We start from the raw sequence: 16,043 nt of genomic DNA, 5'->3' as shown, positions 1-16,043 counted from the left end.
CGCCGGGGGTGGTTACAGTTTGTAGGACAATAATATCCATGTCATTTGTCAATCAACTGCGGGATGATGGCCAAGTTGAGTTGATGGACAAACACCCGTCATATTACATTTTTAGTTTTGAAAATTCCAACCTAGAATTCAACAGTATAATCTTCTTTGGTTCTTTCGGTAAAGTCACGTTACCAAAAGAACCAAAGAAGATGAATCCTTGCAGTCACGAAAGCTTTAAATCGAAATTCAACAGTATAACTCACCAAATTCGTCAATAACCCTGTGGCCTTAAAATGAAAAATATATACGTAATATGCGACGTTCCGGGCGATGGTCCTTCGTAGCACACAGAGAGAAGCAGATGGATAATACGTGTATCGTACGTGTTTGGCGACTGCACTTGATTACAGCATCACCAAATCATTTCAGAATTTTAATATAACTTCAGTCATGCGATTACATCATTAGACCTCCTTTGCCAGTACCAAAATGTAATAATCGGGTTTTTTCCCTTTTTTCTGGCAACAAAACTGAAACCTTTTTACAAGGATTCATGTCTGCATTAACCACAATACCTGCAGTCAAAATGCAAACAAAAAACATACTATGATAATATATGCATTGTCATGCGATTGACATGATTTACTGTGTTGGCTAGGGCTCACTGGAACGGATCCTAGCTCTGTGATATCAACTTCCAGGAGCCTTTCTCTACACCAGTGGTTCTCAACCATTTTTTGGCTAATGTACCCCTTGTTGAATTTTTTTTCAACCGAGTACCCCCTTGCCTGACCCAACATGGTCCTAATAAATAAATTTATGAATGAACATCAATATTTTAACCGAGTGTCCATTTTGTGAGCTATCCTAACTAGCGAGCAACTGCAAGTGAATGAAAAGCGAATTCAATGGACGCACTGCATGCATGATATTATTTGTTCGCGCTCGCCGATAACTCTTGGAAATCGCATTGTTTACGATCAATGAATTTAGAAATTGTTCCAGGTTACCAAATGGAATTGTACTTTTATCGTAGCTATTTTATATTGACAGATTCATCCATAATTATTCACAAATGACTCTCATGTATGACATAATTTAACACATTTATACATCACCTCACGTACCACCCTGGGACATTGCCACGTACCCCCAGGGGTACGGCGTAACTCCCGGTTGAGAACCACTGCTCCGTACCATTGCTCTGCTTTAGATCAGAACGGATAACTACGCGTGACGACGAGACGCTGACAGCTCAAACAGGTTTTTTTGCATTGGCAGCTGTGATCTGGATTTGTTGCCTTCAAACGCACCTCGGCGTGCCCAAAAACGCAGGCTCCATTGCATAACTCGGCTGACCGCAGTGCAAATAGCGACGAGTAATGCGCAGGGTCAAGCGGAATTAGCACGAGATTACACTGAGCGACAAACTATTCGGTGATACAAACACAAATAACAAAACAACTCAACAAAAACAACATTCTCAACACATCCGCAAATGACACTGCGTGGAATAAAAAGGAAAACACACGTAATCGGTGACGTTTCGGGCAATGACACTTCTTGAGAAGGCAGCGTTATTAACGAATGTCTTTGGCATTTTTGGGGGGTTGAACATAAACTCGTCCCGGGTTCGTTCCGGGCACTCGCGTGCCCCATGACGCGCAGGGACGGACATTCGAACCCGGTCCATGGATTTACTCGCTTAAACAATCGCTCCTTGATTGTGAGGATCTGGAAAGCCAATAGCCAATAAACGTTTTGGTCAATGGCCCTTCTTTGAAAGTACACGCATTATATTGATATCAGTTTACAATATAAAAAAAAACAAAGTAATTACACTTGACACGCTAATATGTGTAACATGATACGCGCGATATAGTTGACGGAGGGGGGGGGGGGCGTGCGGAGGGAGGGGTCGGGGGGGGGCACGAGTGAGTGGGTGCTGTAGGCTGCGCTGCTTTCTATTTATTCCATTTCAATGCGACTTTATTTGATTTGCTTTTGTTATTTTGGTGACCATCCCCCCCCCCCCCCGTGGTCACTCTTGCCAATGAGACTCATCCTGGTCTCTTGAGTTGATCACTCGGCTAAACAAAGTCCAAGTTGATCATCGATTCATTATATTATCCAGCGCGCAATTATTCGGCTTCCAACATTATCCGGCGGTCCCAGGCCGATCTGGTAAAAAAAAAAAACAGCTCCAATGTCTGTACCAGTCCGGCGATCGGCAGGCACCGTGTGCGTGACAAAAATAAATGAAAAATACCTACGCTCGATATCAGGGTCAAATGTATATTGACAGTACATTATCCACTACATACAACTTTAACAATGAAAATACTACACGATGTACATTTTTCGTGGTTAATAGCTAGTCGCAAAAAAACAGATCCGGGGAAAAGTGCGTGTAATCCGTCGTTCGCATCAGTCCAGCCATCGTCAAACCCACGGTTGTGTTGAAACAGGAGCGGACATCATCCCCTTGCAGTCCTAGATTGGAGCGGTAAGTACATACACAAAACCAAAAACATACTTTTATTGAAGAATGTGCAAAAATAAGGTATTTTAAATAATGATTCGATTATCCGGTGTTTTTGAAAAGCCAGCGCCCGCTGCCCATACCTGTCAACCCCTTATCAGTGCCCTACCTTATTACAGACCAACTCAGACCTTATTGGTCACCCCGTGCCCTTATAAATCTCAACGTTCATCCTACAAAGTCCCATCACAAGGGAGAAACACAAACAAGTAAACAAAAAAAATTCTTCTCACCTGTATTTAAATGGCTGTACGCCGTATGGACCTGGAAACTAAATTTCCCTGCAGAAGAATACGGGGTAAACCGTATGGATTGACAGGTATGCTTTACCCTCGAAGCCGTCAGATAATCCACTATCATGTTTTTGTACTGTGGTCAGGTTGCTTTGAAAATAATACCTCAGTGGGCTTTGTCAAGTCGGATGGAGATTGTTTCGTTTTATTTATGTGTTTGGGTTATTTGTTTAACTTTCTTGCACTCTGCACTCTTATCATGTGTTGTATTAAACTTTGATTTAAAGCTTTCGTGACTGCAGGGATTCATATTCTTGGTTCTTTCGGTAAAGTCATGTAGAATGGAAACAAAAAAATAATAAAAAATAACAATAAAATTATCACGACGTTTCGACTGCAACACAAGCAATCATCATCAGGTGTGAAAACCACATCAAGAAAATTACATTTTTTTAATTGTTTTATATTTTTATTATTTTATTGTTTCCCTTCTACGTGACTTTACCGAAAGAACCAAGAATATGTGTTGTATTGTTTGTTATTCTGATTCTAATCGACGATCAACCGTACATTTGACAGTTACTTGACGATGTGGCTGCCACGTGCCGCCCTGACAAAATGGCCACGAGTGGCGATCACCAATGGGGAAAGTGCAAGCGACGCTTCCGATTGGTTGGGGCAACCTCGCAGCGACGCAAGATCTGATTGGTCGCGGTGCGTGCCTGCAACGACCCCACCGTCAAGGGCGTTTAACAGCTGTCAGTCGTGCGCATGCGCATAGATGGTTGTTATTGGGGGGAGAGGAGGGGGCAACTTGTAGCGGGTGGATTGGTTGAAACTCCCACGTGATCGCGACGTCACAGGATGCGCGGCCATATTACTAAGGGGAATTAAATACAGTAATGGGGGGTGGGGGTGTGCAACGAATGCAAAATGCGAGTAGGTACAGATTTGAAGTTTGTATGCAACGTTCCACAGTGCTCTATAAGCCGGCTCGGTGGGCCGTGCTACGATAACAACGCCCCGGCCACTACCGCCAACGCTGTTACCACCGAATATGTAAATCGTACCGTGTCAAGCCACATTACGGTTCCGGCCGTATTTCTTGTACGGGGAAATTTGAGTTCTCAGGTCCACGCGGCGTACAGCCGTTTCAATACGGGCAAAAACTAACAATGAATACAGCATCAGCATGCAAGATCACAGACAGACAGTAAGTAGCATGGTTGACACCAATAAATACATAAGGGGCCGTCCATAAATGACGTCACGCGATTTTCGACGATTTTTGACCCCTCCCGCCTTCGTCACACGGCGTCGCAAAAAGTCAGACCCCCCCCCCTCAAATATGACGTCACAAAGCTCTGCCCCCCCCCCTCCCAAAAAAATATAAAACATGCTTCAAATCGCTTTAAACTATTGTCTTTGTAGTGCGTATTTAATGTGGCGCTGCACTCTGATGTTGTAGGAGAAAACATTAAAACGTCTATTTAATTAAGTAGAACGTGTTGTCTATATTTATTTAAAGTTGCGCATTTTTACGTGACGTCACATTTCTCAAACAACCCCCTCCCTCCTCGTCACACATCGTCATTTATGGACGGCCCCTTTGTGATAGAACTTTGTAGGATGAACGTTGGAATTTATAAGCGCACTGGGAGGTGACCAATAAGTTATGAATTAGTCGAATTAAGTAGGCATTGATAAGAGGTTGACAGGTATTATTATAGACAGAGACCCATAGAGATACACAGATATAGCATAGAGACGTAGAGATACATAGAGACCCACAGATACATATAGACTCATAGAGATACATAGAGAACCATGGTGGTACATGGATATAGCATAGAGATACAGAGATACATAGAGACCCACAGATACATACAGACTCATAGAGATACATAGAGAACCATGGTGATACATAGATATAGCATAGAGACAGAGATACATAGCGACCTACAGATACATATAGACTCATGGAAATACATAGAGATACATAGAGAACCATGGTGATACATCGAGACCCATAAAGATACACAGATATAGCATAGAGACACAGAGATACATAGAGACCCACAGATACATATAGACCCATAGAGATACATGGAGAACCATGGTGATACATGGATATAGCATAGAGACACAGAGATACATAGAGACCCACAGATACATATAGACTCATGGAGATACATAAAGATACATAGAGATACATAGAGAACCATGGTGATACATGGATATTGCATACCGTGTCAACCCATACGGTTAACCCCGTATTCTTGTACAGGGTATTGAGTTTTCAGGTAGGGGGCATCGCTAAGGGAATGTTGGACAGGGATGCTTATTTATTTATTTATCTGGGGGGTGAGGCGGGCGAGGTCTTTTTTAAAGTTAATCCCGTAGTAAGATGGCCGCCGGCATGTTGCGGGGTGACATGACGTCACGCCGCCCAAGCACCACCCCCCCAGTCGGCGTTGTCCCCCGCTTGGCCATGCTGCTGATGCTGCTGCTCAGGACCTCGCTGAGGACGGGTCGCGGCCTCTCGCCGCTCGCCGCCTCCTCCTCCACCTCCTCCTCCACCTCCTCCTTCACCTCCTCCTTGCCGGGGCTCGGCGCCGTGCGGGGAATGGTGAGCGGTGGGTTGCAGAGGGGTAGCAGGAGCGGCGGTAGAGGGAGCGGCAGCGCGACGGGACGGAGCCCTCCCCCTCCCCCCAGCGGTCGACTGTCCTGGTGCTCCATGCGGGTTGTTATACTTAGATAGGCCGCGGGGAGACATGGGGGGGGGGCTGGGGGGGGGGCTGGGGGAGGGAGCTGAGGGGGGGGGAGCTGAGGGGGGGGGAGCTGAGGGGGGGGGGGAGCTGAGGGGGGGGGGGAGCTGAGAGGGGGGAGCTGAGGGGGGGGGGGAGCTGAGGGGGGGGAGCTGAGGGAGGTGCTGAGGGGGGGGCTGAGGGGGGGGAGCTGAGGGGGGGGGCTGAGGGGGGGGCTAAGGGGGAGCTGAGGGGGGAGGAGCTGAGCTGAGGGGGGGGGCACCTTGGTATTATGGCGAGACCACGGATCAAAGGGGACCACCTCCGAGTAGCACGGCCGGCCACGTACGGTGCGAAAGAAAGTTAATCGTGGAGTTTGTAACCCTGTGGGTTGTGAGGGACCGGGTCCCTGGAGCTCCTTGTGAAGGACGGCCAGGTCTTTTATGATGGGTCTGGGGAGCGGCGGGGAGGGGGGGGCTAACAGATTAAGGGGCCGTCCATAAATGACGTCACGCACCTAGGGGGGGGGGTCAGACATTTGTGACGATGTGTGACGAGGGGCGGAGGGGGGGGGTGAGATGTGACGTCACATCAAAATGCGCAACTTTAAATAAATATAGACAACACGTTCTACTTCATTAAATATACTTTTTAATAAATGTTTTCTCCTGCAACATCAGAGTGCAGCGCCACATTAAATACGCGCTACAATGACAATATTTTAAAGAGCTTTGAAGCAAGTTTTATTTTCAAAATGGATATATGGTTTGTGGGGGGGGGCCGGGGCAGAGCTTTGTGACGTCATATTTGAGGGGGGGGGTGTCTGACTTTTTGTGACGCCGTGTGACGAGGGGGGGGGTCAAAAATCGTCCAAAATCGCGTGACGTCATTTATGAACGGCCCCCTAAGTTAAAGAGCCAAGGCTTAAGGAAGGTCCGAAGGCCTAGGCGTAGACAACGGGTCCCTTTGGTGGGGTTTCCCTTGGAGTGTGGGGGAGATATTCTCTTGGCGGGGGGGGGGGTAGAATGGTAGATCGTGGTGAGGTTGTAAGGTGGAGAACCCTGGGACTGTGGTCGCGATGCAGCTCCTGAGACTCGGTTGACACCAACGATGATGGTGGATGATGACCGTCTTCTCTTATTCTTCTTATACCGTACGGCCGATGATGTGTAGATGCAGAGCAGCGGCTACAATTTCACATTCAGGTGGCTGAGGCCGGATAAGCGCGTCAGGAGCAGCGGCGATGGTAGAGTGATCATGGCACATTGATACGCTCTCAATGCTGATGCTCCAGTGATGATATGGCTCTAGATTTTGGTGTTATCATTTATTTATGTAGTTTTATTGTTAAAAATTCGGTCACAGTCTCTATGATCACTGTTACTTTGCATTGATGGCTTTTATTTTGGTGATTTAGAAAACGTTTTTTTTTGTTTGGCCATGTTTTTGTTGATTGTAGTACGGAGTTAGACTGATGGCCTTAATCTTAGTTGTCTTGTGGTTGTTGTTATTTTGATTTGCATCCCACTGGGATTTTTGCACACAGCGTTGGTGTACGGTGCTATTTCAGGAATATTTTGATGGTTTTTTTTCCTGGATTTTCTGTTTGCACAGTCACATAATCACTTTAAGATGTTTTCTTGTTCATGTTTTTTTGTTTGTTGCACCCGATTCAAGAGCCGAATGGCTCACAGGGCTATACCAACATAAATGAACTATGGAACTGTGGAATGAACTATGATGGTGATGATTCAGTATTAGTTCTATGTTGGGCATTTTCATCACCTTTCCAGGTGACCTGCCTTTTTGCCCGTCACCAGCTTTTCCCTCTCGTTGGTACGAGAATGTATGTTTGTATGTATGTCGAACATCTTTCGCGCCGTGCGTAGCCAATCGTGCAGGGTTGAAGAACAACAAACTAAACACAAAAAAAAGCAGTTCTAAACGAATGAGCGTTCAAACGAGATTTTTGTTTTAAAATCGAAGTGCAACTTGCGTCACACACAGCTGGTGATGATGACGCCCGACGACAACCGATACTTGGCTGATGGCTCCCACACCCCCTCCATCCCGTCCCCCTCCCCCACGGCAGGCGACCTCCGGTCACCGCGTCGAGTCGGACACGTTCGGAGAGCTGCAGGTCCCCAGCGACCGCTACTACGGGGCCCAGACCGTGCGCTCCCTCATGAACTTCAAGATCGGTGGCCCCAGCGAACGCATGCCGGTGAGCTGGTGTGGCAGTCAGCCCCGGTGCGAACCGGGTGGTGTCATAGGTTCCCCCGGTGTATCGGGGAGGTTTTAGGGGGCCGGTGAATTGGTGAGCTTAAAGGGGTCGTTGCGCTGGTGAGACCGTGAAGTGGTTAATGGGTGATTTCATGGGGCAGTGAATTCCTGAGCCCTAATCCAGAAAAGTTTCACCGAGTCTCAACTTTTTATTTCGAGTCCTGTATTGGGCTGTTTGGCCAATTTCATCAGTTGTTTGGCTAACCCTGAGCCCATGGGATTGTGATACGATGACCTTGTGGTCTGTGATGTGGCTCAAATTCCATCACAAGTTAACCATTGGTCTTAAACTAAGCCAAATTGTAGAGTTGAACCCTATGGCGAGACCCCGGGGGCCCGAATAAACGGAAGCAAAAATCGTAATTCATTTCTTTATTTTTGGCGACTCGGTCCCACCGCGCACATAAACGCCGCGACCCACCTGGCGCGGATCATTCTGTTGTCGTGTCGTCCAAGCGCAGCAGCGAGGACGAATGTCGGTCATACACAAAACTTTTTCACTTTGATGAGCGCATCGTGTCGAGCTCGTCGAGAGGAATAGATTGCCGTGTCGTTCGCCTTCAACAGACATTAAATGACGTCGCAACGCAGTTTATGAGAGAGCCGGGGGCCTTATGGGAACCCCGGGGTCCCACCATAAGGTTCAGTTGTCAAGTGCCACAAATTCAGCATGACGTATATTTTCCCAAAAGGGCATTTCTATTTAATGTCGGGTATATGCTGACCGGTATGGATACAACATCGAGCGGTCTCAGATAATTTTATAATTTAATTTAAAACATGTTTTGCTTTAGCTGTACCGATTGAAATTGTGCTTGTTTCGTGAGACTGATACACTTTCATTGTGGTTTGTCTCAGCGAGAAGTGCCTCGGTTTGTGTTCGGGTAATGGCATGGGAAGATGACATCAGGAACCTAATTCCAAGGTCATCCTTATCCCTACGAGAGGTTACACCATGTGTTGCCCTCCAGAGCTTTCCATCACATCTCAATCAAACCTGAAACGCTTAATTCTCAAGACTGGAATTTATCAAAATTTACAATAACACCAAATGTAATCTCATGGGGGGGTTTTGTTGGTACAGTCATTGGTGACCGGACTGAGACCATTCACCTTCCTAAATTTGAGAACCTGGTTTTTAATCACTGTTGACTTAAACCACTTGGTCGGCCGCCCACCTCAAAAGCTAAACACCGCTGTTTAAGCTCAAGTTAAACAGCGTGTTTAGCTTTTGATTTAAAGCTTTCGTGACTGCAGTGATTCATATTCTTGGTTCTTTCGGTAAAGTCACGTTGAAGGGAAACAATAAAATAATAAAATATATATAAAACAATACAATTCTCACGACGTTTCGACTGTAACACAAACAACACACCTGATGATGACTGTTTGTGTTACAGTCGAAACGTCGTGAGAATTTTATTGTTTTATATATATTTTATTGTTTCCCTTCAACGTGACTTTACCGAAAGAACCAACAATATATACCGTGTTTAGCTTTTGCTGCAATAACTTTTCACTCCACATTGTCATCACCGTTGTGGCCTTTATTGTCACTGTTGTTATTGTTGTCATTGTTTACATTGCCGTCCTTGCCATTATCTATCGTTGTTGTCGTTGTTAACGTGGCTATCTTTGTTGTTGTTATTATTGTTGTGTGGCTGTTGTTGTCGTCGTTGTTGACATGGCTATTGTTGTTGTGCTCGTGTGGCAGATCCCGGTGATCCATGCGTTTGGAATCCTGAAGCGCGCGGCCGCCGAGGTCAACAAGGACTACGGCCTGGACCCCAAGATCGCCGACGCCATTATCCAGGCGGCTGACGAGGTCTTGTTTGAGTTGCCTGGAAGCAAAAATCGCTCAAACTAAACAAAATTAAAGCGGGGTTTTTTTTTTAACATCGTGCAACAACGCGATTAATTTTGAGTGTATTCCCAGTGGTAGTAGTAACCTAACAATGCTCCTGGATTGCTTGTTGTACATGCGTGTCTGTGTGTGTTCACGCGTGCACCTGTGTGTGTGCACCTGTGTGTGTACTTGTGTGTGTACTTGTGTGTGTTGTGCTGTGGATGTGTGTGTGTGTGTGGAGTGGCGTTGCAGTGGTTAGTGCGCCGCGATACGAACTCGGTCACCCGAGTTCCATTTCCGCTTATGGTCAACATCAGTGACGAATATCTGAACTGGCCCCTGGGCCTCCCCTAGGTTGACTCAACCTCAAAGGAATACCTGGTGCGGTGTGTAAACAATCAGCACCGGGGAGACAAAGGCGGCTGGGCGTGGTTCTGGCCACCACCCCCTCGTGTGCCGTTCCGGCCTCCATAGGTGCTCTCTAAACAGCACTTGCCTGTTAAAGGCCACACGGGGGTGGGGGGGGGGGGGGGAACCTTTTCGTCCCTTGCGCTTGTGCCGGGCACAGGTGACGAGCGGCAAGCTGGACGACCACTTCCCGCTGGTGGTCTGGCAAACGGGCTCCGGCACGCAGACCAACATGAACGTGAACGAGGTGATCAGCAACCGCGCCATCGAGATCATGGGCGGGCAGCTCGGCAGCAAGACGCCCGTGCATCCCAACGACCACGTCAACAAGAGCCAGGTGCGGCGCGTGACCGTCGTCGCTCCGCGCGCCCCCTCGCGTCGCTCCGCGTGCCCTCTCGCGTCGCTCCGCGCGCCCCCTCGCGTCGCTCCGCGCGCCCTCTTCAAGATGCCGCCTCTAGGATAAATAAAAACAAAAATTTGACTATTTTTTATTTTCTCTTGACTCAAAGCTTTCGTGACTGCCGGAGTTCATATTCTTTGGGTCTTATTATTTTTCTATCTACGTGGCTTTACCGAAAGACCCAAAGAATGTTTTTTTTTTATTTTACCGCCTCCACGCCGCTCCTCCCGTGGCGGTTTCTCTGGTGCCTGACCAGAGGGGGTACTCTTCAAACTAAACTGTAATATGTATTACAACTTTTTAATTATTTTACCAGGTAAGGCACATTGAGCTATACGGATCTTTTTCCTAAGCCATCACAAATGATAGCCCAACGAAGTGGCTTATCTCGTGGAATCTTTTAGCAGCCAAATAATCTGAACGCACGTTAACTCTAAATATGGAGAAAAATCCACACGACCACGCGGAGAATATGCAAACTCCAAATATGCAGGCGTCAGGAACCCACGACCGCCTGTATACTAGGTGAGGTAGTTAACATCTCGCCACCGTTAAGCGGTGGTGGCTCTATGCACATAGCTGCCTGTAATCCGGCACTGTCGAGGCAGCTAGAGTTGGTGGATTGCTGCACAGATGTTGTGAAACTCGCTTCCCGTGGGCATCGAGGAAGTGCCATAGCCTGGCTCGCCCAGAGAAGGAGGAACAGCAAGTGGATTATTTGCCATCTGCTTCCATCTGTACGGGGATAGAGTGTTGCCCCCTCGTGCGTGTGGGTTTTCTCGGGGCCCTCTGGCTTCCTCCCACGTGTGTAAAACAAACACAGTCAATGCAGCACCCTTGTGAAAACAAGTGCCACATATTAGCATGGCTCTGCTGGATGGCTAAATAAATCAATTGGGCAGAGTTAACGATGACCAAGCGGTTTCTTCCGACCTTCTGCCGCCCACCCCTCCCTACCACCGTGGCCACGCAGAGCTCCAACGACACGTTCCCGACGGCGATGCACATCGCGGTCGTGCGTGAAGTGAGCGGCGTGCTGCTGCCCGGCCTGCAGATCCTGCACGACGCGCTCGACGCCAAGGCGCGCGAGTTCCACGACATCGTCAAGATCGGGCGCACGCACACGCAGGACGCCGTGCCGCTCACGCTCGGACAGGTGACGGCTCACACCCGCTCGCGATGCCCGGGATGCTCGCGATGCCCGCGATGCCCGCAATGCCCACACTCCCCAACCCGTTTGACACTCGGCCGTTTGAAGGATGCGTGCGGGTTATGCAAAACTCGTGACCGGTTCAGATGTCGCTTGAGCCCAGGTGGTGCGGGGTTTGTGGCACGGCGGAGTCGCTCTTGTTATTAGCGCAATTCTGTCACCCCAGCGCCACATGGATGGACGCGGTGCTGGTGGTGATGGTGGTCGTGGTGGTGGTGCCGGTATTGATGATGGTGCCACTGGTGGGGTTGATGGTTGTGGTGTTTGTACTGATGTTGGTGGTGTTGGTATTGATGGTGGTGCTGGTGGTAATGGTGGTGGTGTTGATGCTGGCATTGATGCGTGTTGTGCTGGTAGTGAAGGTGGTATTGATGGTCGGGGTGTTTATGATTATAGTGTGTGTTGTGGTTATGGGGATTGTTGTGGTGGTTGTTGCGGACAGTGGTTGTGGTGTTGATGGTGGAGCTGATGATGTTGTGGTGGAGGTGTTTACGATGATAGTGTTTCTTAAGGTGGTGGGGATCTTCGTGGTAGTCGTGCTGGTAGTAGTGGTGGTGGTGTTTATGCCGGTGGCGGTGCTGGTGCAGGAGTTCAGTGGCTACGTGCAGCAGCTGCACTACGGGATGGAGCGCCTGCGCTCGGCGCTGCCACGCGTGCTGGAGCTGGCGGCCGGTGGGACCGCTGTGGGCACCGGACTCAACACGCGCATCGGATTCGCAGAGAAGGTGGCGGCACAGGTGGCAAAGCAGACCGGTACGCCCGGTGGTGGTGGTGGCAGATGTGGTGCTGACAGTGATTGAGGTGGTGGTGATGATGGTGGTCGTGATTGTGGCAGTGATGGTGGTTGCGGCAATGACCGTGGTGGCGGTAAGTTGTAGCTGTAGTCGCAGTAACCGGTGGCCGTGGTGGTGGTGGCATCAGCAATGATGGTTGTGATGATGATGTTATTAGGGGGGTGAATGGTCGCGTAGTCAGTAGCGTGCTGCGCTACGAATTCTGTGACCCGAGTTCGATTACCTCTAACGGCCACCAACATCGGTGACGATTTTCTGAACCGGTCCTGGGCCACCCCTAGGTCCACTCAGCCTGAATAAATGAGTGCCTGGTGTGGTCTGTTACTAGACAAAGGTTGCCGGGCATGGTGCTGGCCACCCACACCCACGTGTGCCATGCCGGCCTTCATAGGTGCTCGCTAACAGCACTTGCCCCAGCAGCCTGTTCAAAGGCTATATGGGGGAATCTTTGCCTTTGTATGAGTGGTGGTAGTTGCTGATGGTCTTGGTGATAACCGGTGGTGTTATCAGTGATTGTGATAAGTAGAGGTCATGTTAGCAGGTGGTGATGATTATGGTGGTGCTAGTGGTGACGGTAATGACGGTGGGTAGTGGCGGTGGTGTAGGCGGTGGCCATAAATTATGATGATGGTGGCGGGGTGGTGTTACGACGATCGTGTCGCCACACCAAACCATTCTGTCCCTTCTCCCCCTCCCGCCCCCCATCACTCCTCCTGACCTCCGACCCCCGGTGTCCACTCCGTCCCGCTGTAACCTCCCGAACTCCTGGGGAGGAAGGCCTGCCCTTCGTGACGGCGCCCAACAAGTTCGAGGCGCTGGCGGCGCACGACGCTCTCGTGGAGCTGAGCGGGCAGCTCAACGTGCTCGCGTGCAGCCTCATGAAGATCGCCAACGACATCCGCTTCCTGGGCTCAGGGCCGCGCTCCGGCCTGGGGGAGCTCAGCCTCCCCGAGAACGAGCCCGGCAGCAGCATCATGCCTGGTGACGCCTCGCTCCATCCCTCGCTCCATCCCTCCCTCGCTCGCTCACTCCGTAGCCCGTTCCCTCCCAACGGTTGCCCGCTCGCTGTGTGAGGTTTGTGTTGGGTTGCTGTGCGAAACCCCCCTCGTCTGTGCCGCGTTGCGCCGTGTTGCTTTGTGTAACCTCGCCTGTGTGTGTGTCGTGCTGCCGCTGTGCGTGACCCCGTGTGCATGTTGTGTGGGCCTTTGTGTAATCCCATGTATAGAATTGTGTTGCTGTGCGTATCCCCGTGTGGATATTGTGTTGCTGTGCGTGACCCAGCGTGTTGCCGTGTCTGACCCCGTGTGTGCGTGGCGTTGTGCCGCTGTGTGTGACCCAGCGTGTTCGTGTTGCTGTATGTGACCCCATTTGCATGGCGTTGTGCCGCTGTGTGACCCCGTGTGCGTGGCGTTGTGCCGCTGTGTGTGACCCAGCGTGTTCGTGTTGCTGTATGTGACCCCATTTGCATGGCGTTGTGCCGCTGTGTGACCCCGTGTGCGTGGCGTTGTGCCGCTGTGTGTGACCCCGTGTGTGTGGCGGTGCAGGCAAAGTGAACCCCACGCAGTGCGAGGCCATCACCATGGTGGCCGCGCAGGTGATGGGCAACCACGTCGCCGTCACCATCGGCGGCAGCAACGGCCACTTTGAGCTCAACGTCTTCAAGCCCATGATTGTACGCGCCCGCTCACTCCATTCCTCGCCGTCATCGCCATTATTACCGTCATCTTCTCTGCCACCGTTACCCTCATTATTTCCGCAGTAATTTTTGTTGTTGCCCTCGTCGTTACAATGAGGTATTCAATGATGCGTTGAGTCGTGTCGATTCTTAAGCTCACCACGCACGCATCTCACGGGGCATGCGAGAAGCAACACGTGTTGGTTTGCAGGTGCGTGTTTTTTGTCACGTGACCTCATACGGCCACTGGAGAGTAGGAAAAAGGATGGAGGGAAGTGAATTGAGGGAATGAATGCGGGGGATTGAATAGAGGAAGTGAATGGAGGGATTTAATGGGGCGGGGGGGGGGAGGGTGGAGAAAATGGAGATCAATGGAGGAACTGGATGGAGGGGGCTGAATGGAGGAAGTAAATTTAGGAGGAACTGAAGGGGCGTGAATCTTGGGAGTGATATGAAGAGGAGATCCATGAAGGCGGTCAATCGTTAAAGGCGAGGGTGCATGAATCGAGGGTGTGAATCGTAACCGTGATGGATCGTGCCCCCTCTCTCCGTCTCCCTCTTTCTCCTCCTCTCTCCGCCCGCCGGCAGGTGAAGAACGTGCTCAACTCGACGCGGCTGCTGGGTGACGCGTGCGTCTCCTTCGCCGAGAACTGCGTGGCGGGCATGCAGGCGAACCGCGAGCGCATCGACAGGCTCATGAGCGAGTCGCTCATGCTCGTCACCGCCCTCAACCCGCACATCGGTGCGTACGCACGCACGCACACACACGCACGCGCGCCGTCCATCCCCCGAGATAACACACCGTGACGCCCGTGTGTGGTGGGCGTGGTGGTCGTGACCCATAAGAGATGGCTGGTTAGGGCCAGCAAGGCTCGCTCACTTGTGATGATTTTTTTTGTTATCAGCTGAAAGGAAGTGACAGGAAAACAATACAATCTGAACGTATTCGTCGCGACGAACACTTAAATCGTAAAAAGTGTCCCCGTGTGCATTTTGACTGTCGTGCCCCCTCGAATTTTTGTATGCCACCCGTCCCCCCCGTCCCACCCCCCCCCCCCCCCCCCACTTTAAAAAAAGGGTCACGCTAACGGTTGTTAAAAACCGCCCGACGTTTCTGTGCGTCCTGTCGCCACTGCCAGGCTATGACAAGTCGGCCAAGATCGCCAAGCTGGCACACAAGGAAGGCACCAACCTCAAGGAGGCGGCGCTGAAGCTCGGCTTCCTCACAGCCGAGGAGTTTGACAAATGGGTGCGGCCAGAGGACATGCTGGGCCCCAAGTGATGTGACCCCTGACCCCCTGCCACCCATACTTAGCCGCACACTGCGATGCACACACACCCCCCCCCCCAATCTGCTGCTGAAGGTCCCCTCATGGCATGTTCGTCATGGGGGTTGCTCGACCATACCCTGATTGGTCACTGCAGGTCGGCCTAGGACAGCTTTATATTTCCATCGCTACTCGTTAGCCATGGCTGGGAATTGGACTCGGGTCGCTGGGTTCATAATACAGCGTGCGAACCACGCATCACGTGCGTATGTCAGCATCGAATGTTTATTAATTGTGCAAACGTTTATGCAAATTATTTTCTAATGGTGTGTATCGGTTAACGAGAGTGGGCATAGCGGTACAAACCAGCCAGAATGGACAAAAAACAAGGTAATATATTTTTGAATAGAACCCTGACCCCGAATCTCGGCAATGAATTTCTGGGAGGTGTGAATCTGTACAAGCTATACGTCTACTACCTGTTCCTGATAAGAGCTTTTTTTCCCCAAGTTGCATCTTTCAATTTCAAGAAAACAAATCGCAGCACCTTGCATGACCAGGTTATTTTGCATTGTACAGCCTAAAGGCCCCATCAATAAATGTACGCAGATTTTACGCTTTCAAGTCTCGCGTTTAAAATTATCGA

The 16,043-nt window shown here is 50.1% G+C and overlaps 1 protein-coding gene across 1 annotated transcript; it reads left to right on the top strand.

Moving 5' to 3' along the window:
* The first annotated feature begins 5,217 nt into the window (after positions 1-5,217).
* On the top strand, positions 5,218-16,012 carry FH (fumarate hydratase). The gene is made up of 10 exons (XM_032964052.2): positions 5,218-5,395; positions 7,606-7,737; positions 9,511-9,621; positions 10,211-10,387; positions 11,424-11,606; positions 12,248-12,413; positions 13,232-13,435; positions 13,999-14,126; positions 14,718-14,871; positions 15,269-16,012. Exons 1-10 carry the CDS (start codon positions 5,258-5,260, stop codon positions 15,409-15,411), a joined length of 1,536 nt encoding a protein of 511 aa, XP_032819943.2. The 5' UTR covers positions 5,218-5,257; the 3' UTR covers positions 15,412-16,012.
* Positions 16,013-16,043: the final 31 nt, after the last annotated feature.

The sequence above is a fragment of the Petromyzon marinus genome, chromosome 31 (assembly GCF_048934315.1).
Source record: "Petromyzon marinus isolate PM22_M1 ecotype Great Lakes invasive population chromosome 31, UKy_Petmar_22M1.pri1.0, whole genome shotgun sequence".
Classification (NCBI taxonomy): Eukaryota; Metazoa; Chordata; class Hyperoartia; order Petromyzontiformes; family Petromyzontidae; genus Petromyzon; species Petromyzon marinus.
Note: the sequence above shows the minus strand (reverse complement) of the source record. Positions and strands in the feature narration are given on the sequence as shown.

Bases quoted from the DNA above. Each gene is read 5' to 3' on its own strand.
- FH (XM_032964052.2), top strand. From the start codon at position 5,258: ATGCTGCTGATGCTGCTGCTCAGGACCTCGCTGAGGACGGGTCGCGGC. The intron at 5,396-7,605 runs GTGAGCGGTGGG...CCCCCACGGCAG, and splicing joins TCGGCGCCGTGCGGGGAATG to GCGACCTCCGGTCACCGCGT. The intron at 12,414-13,231 runs GTACGCCCGGTG...CTGGGGAGGAAG, and splicing joins ACAGGTGGCAAAGCAGACCG to GCCTGCCCTTCGTGACGGCG.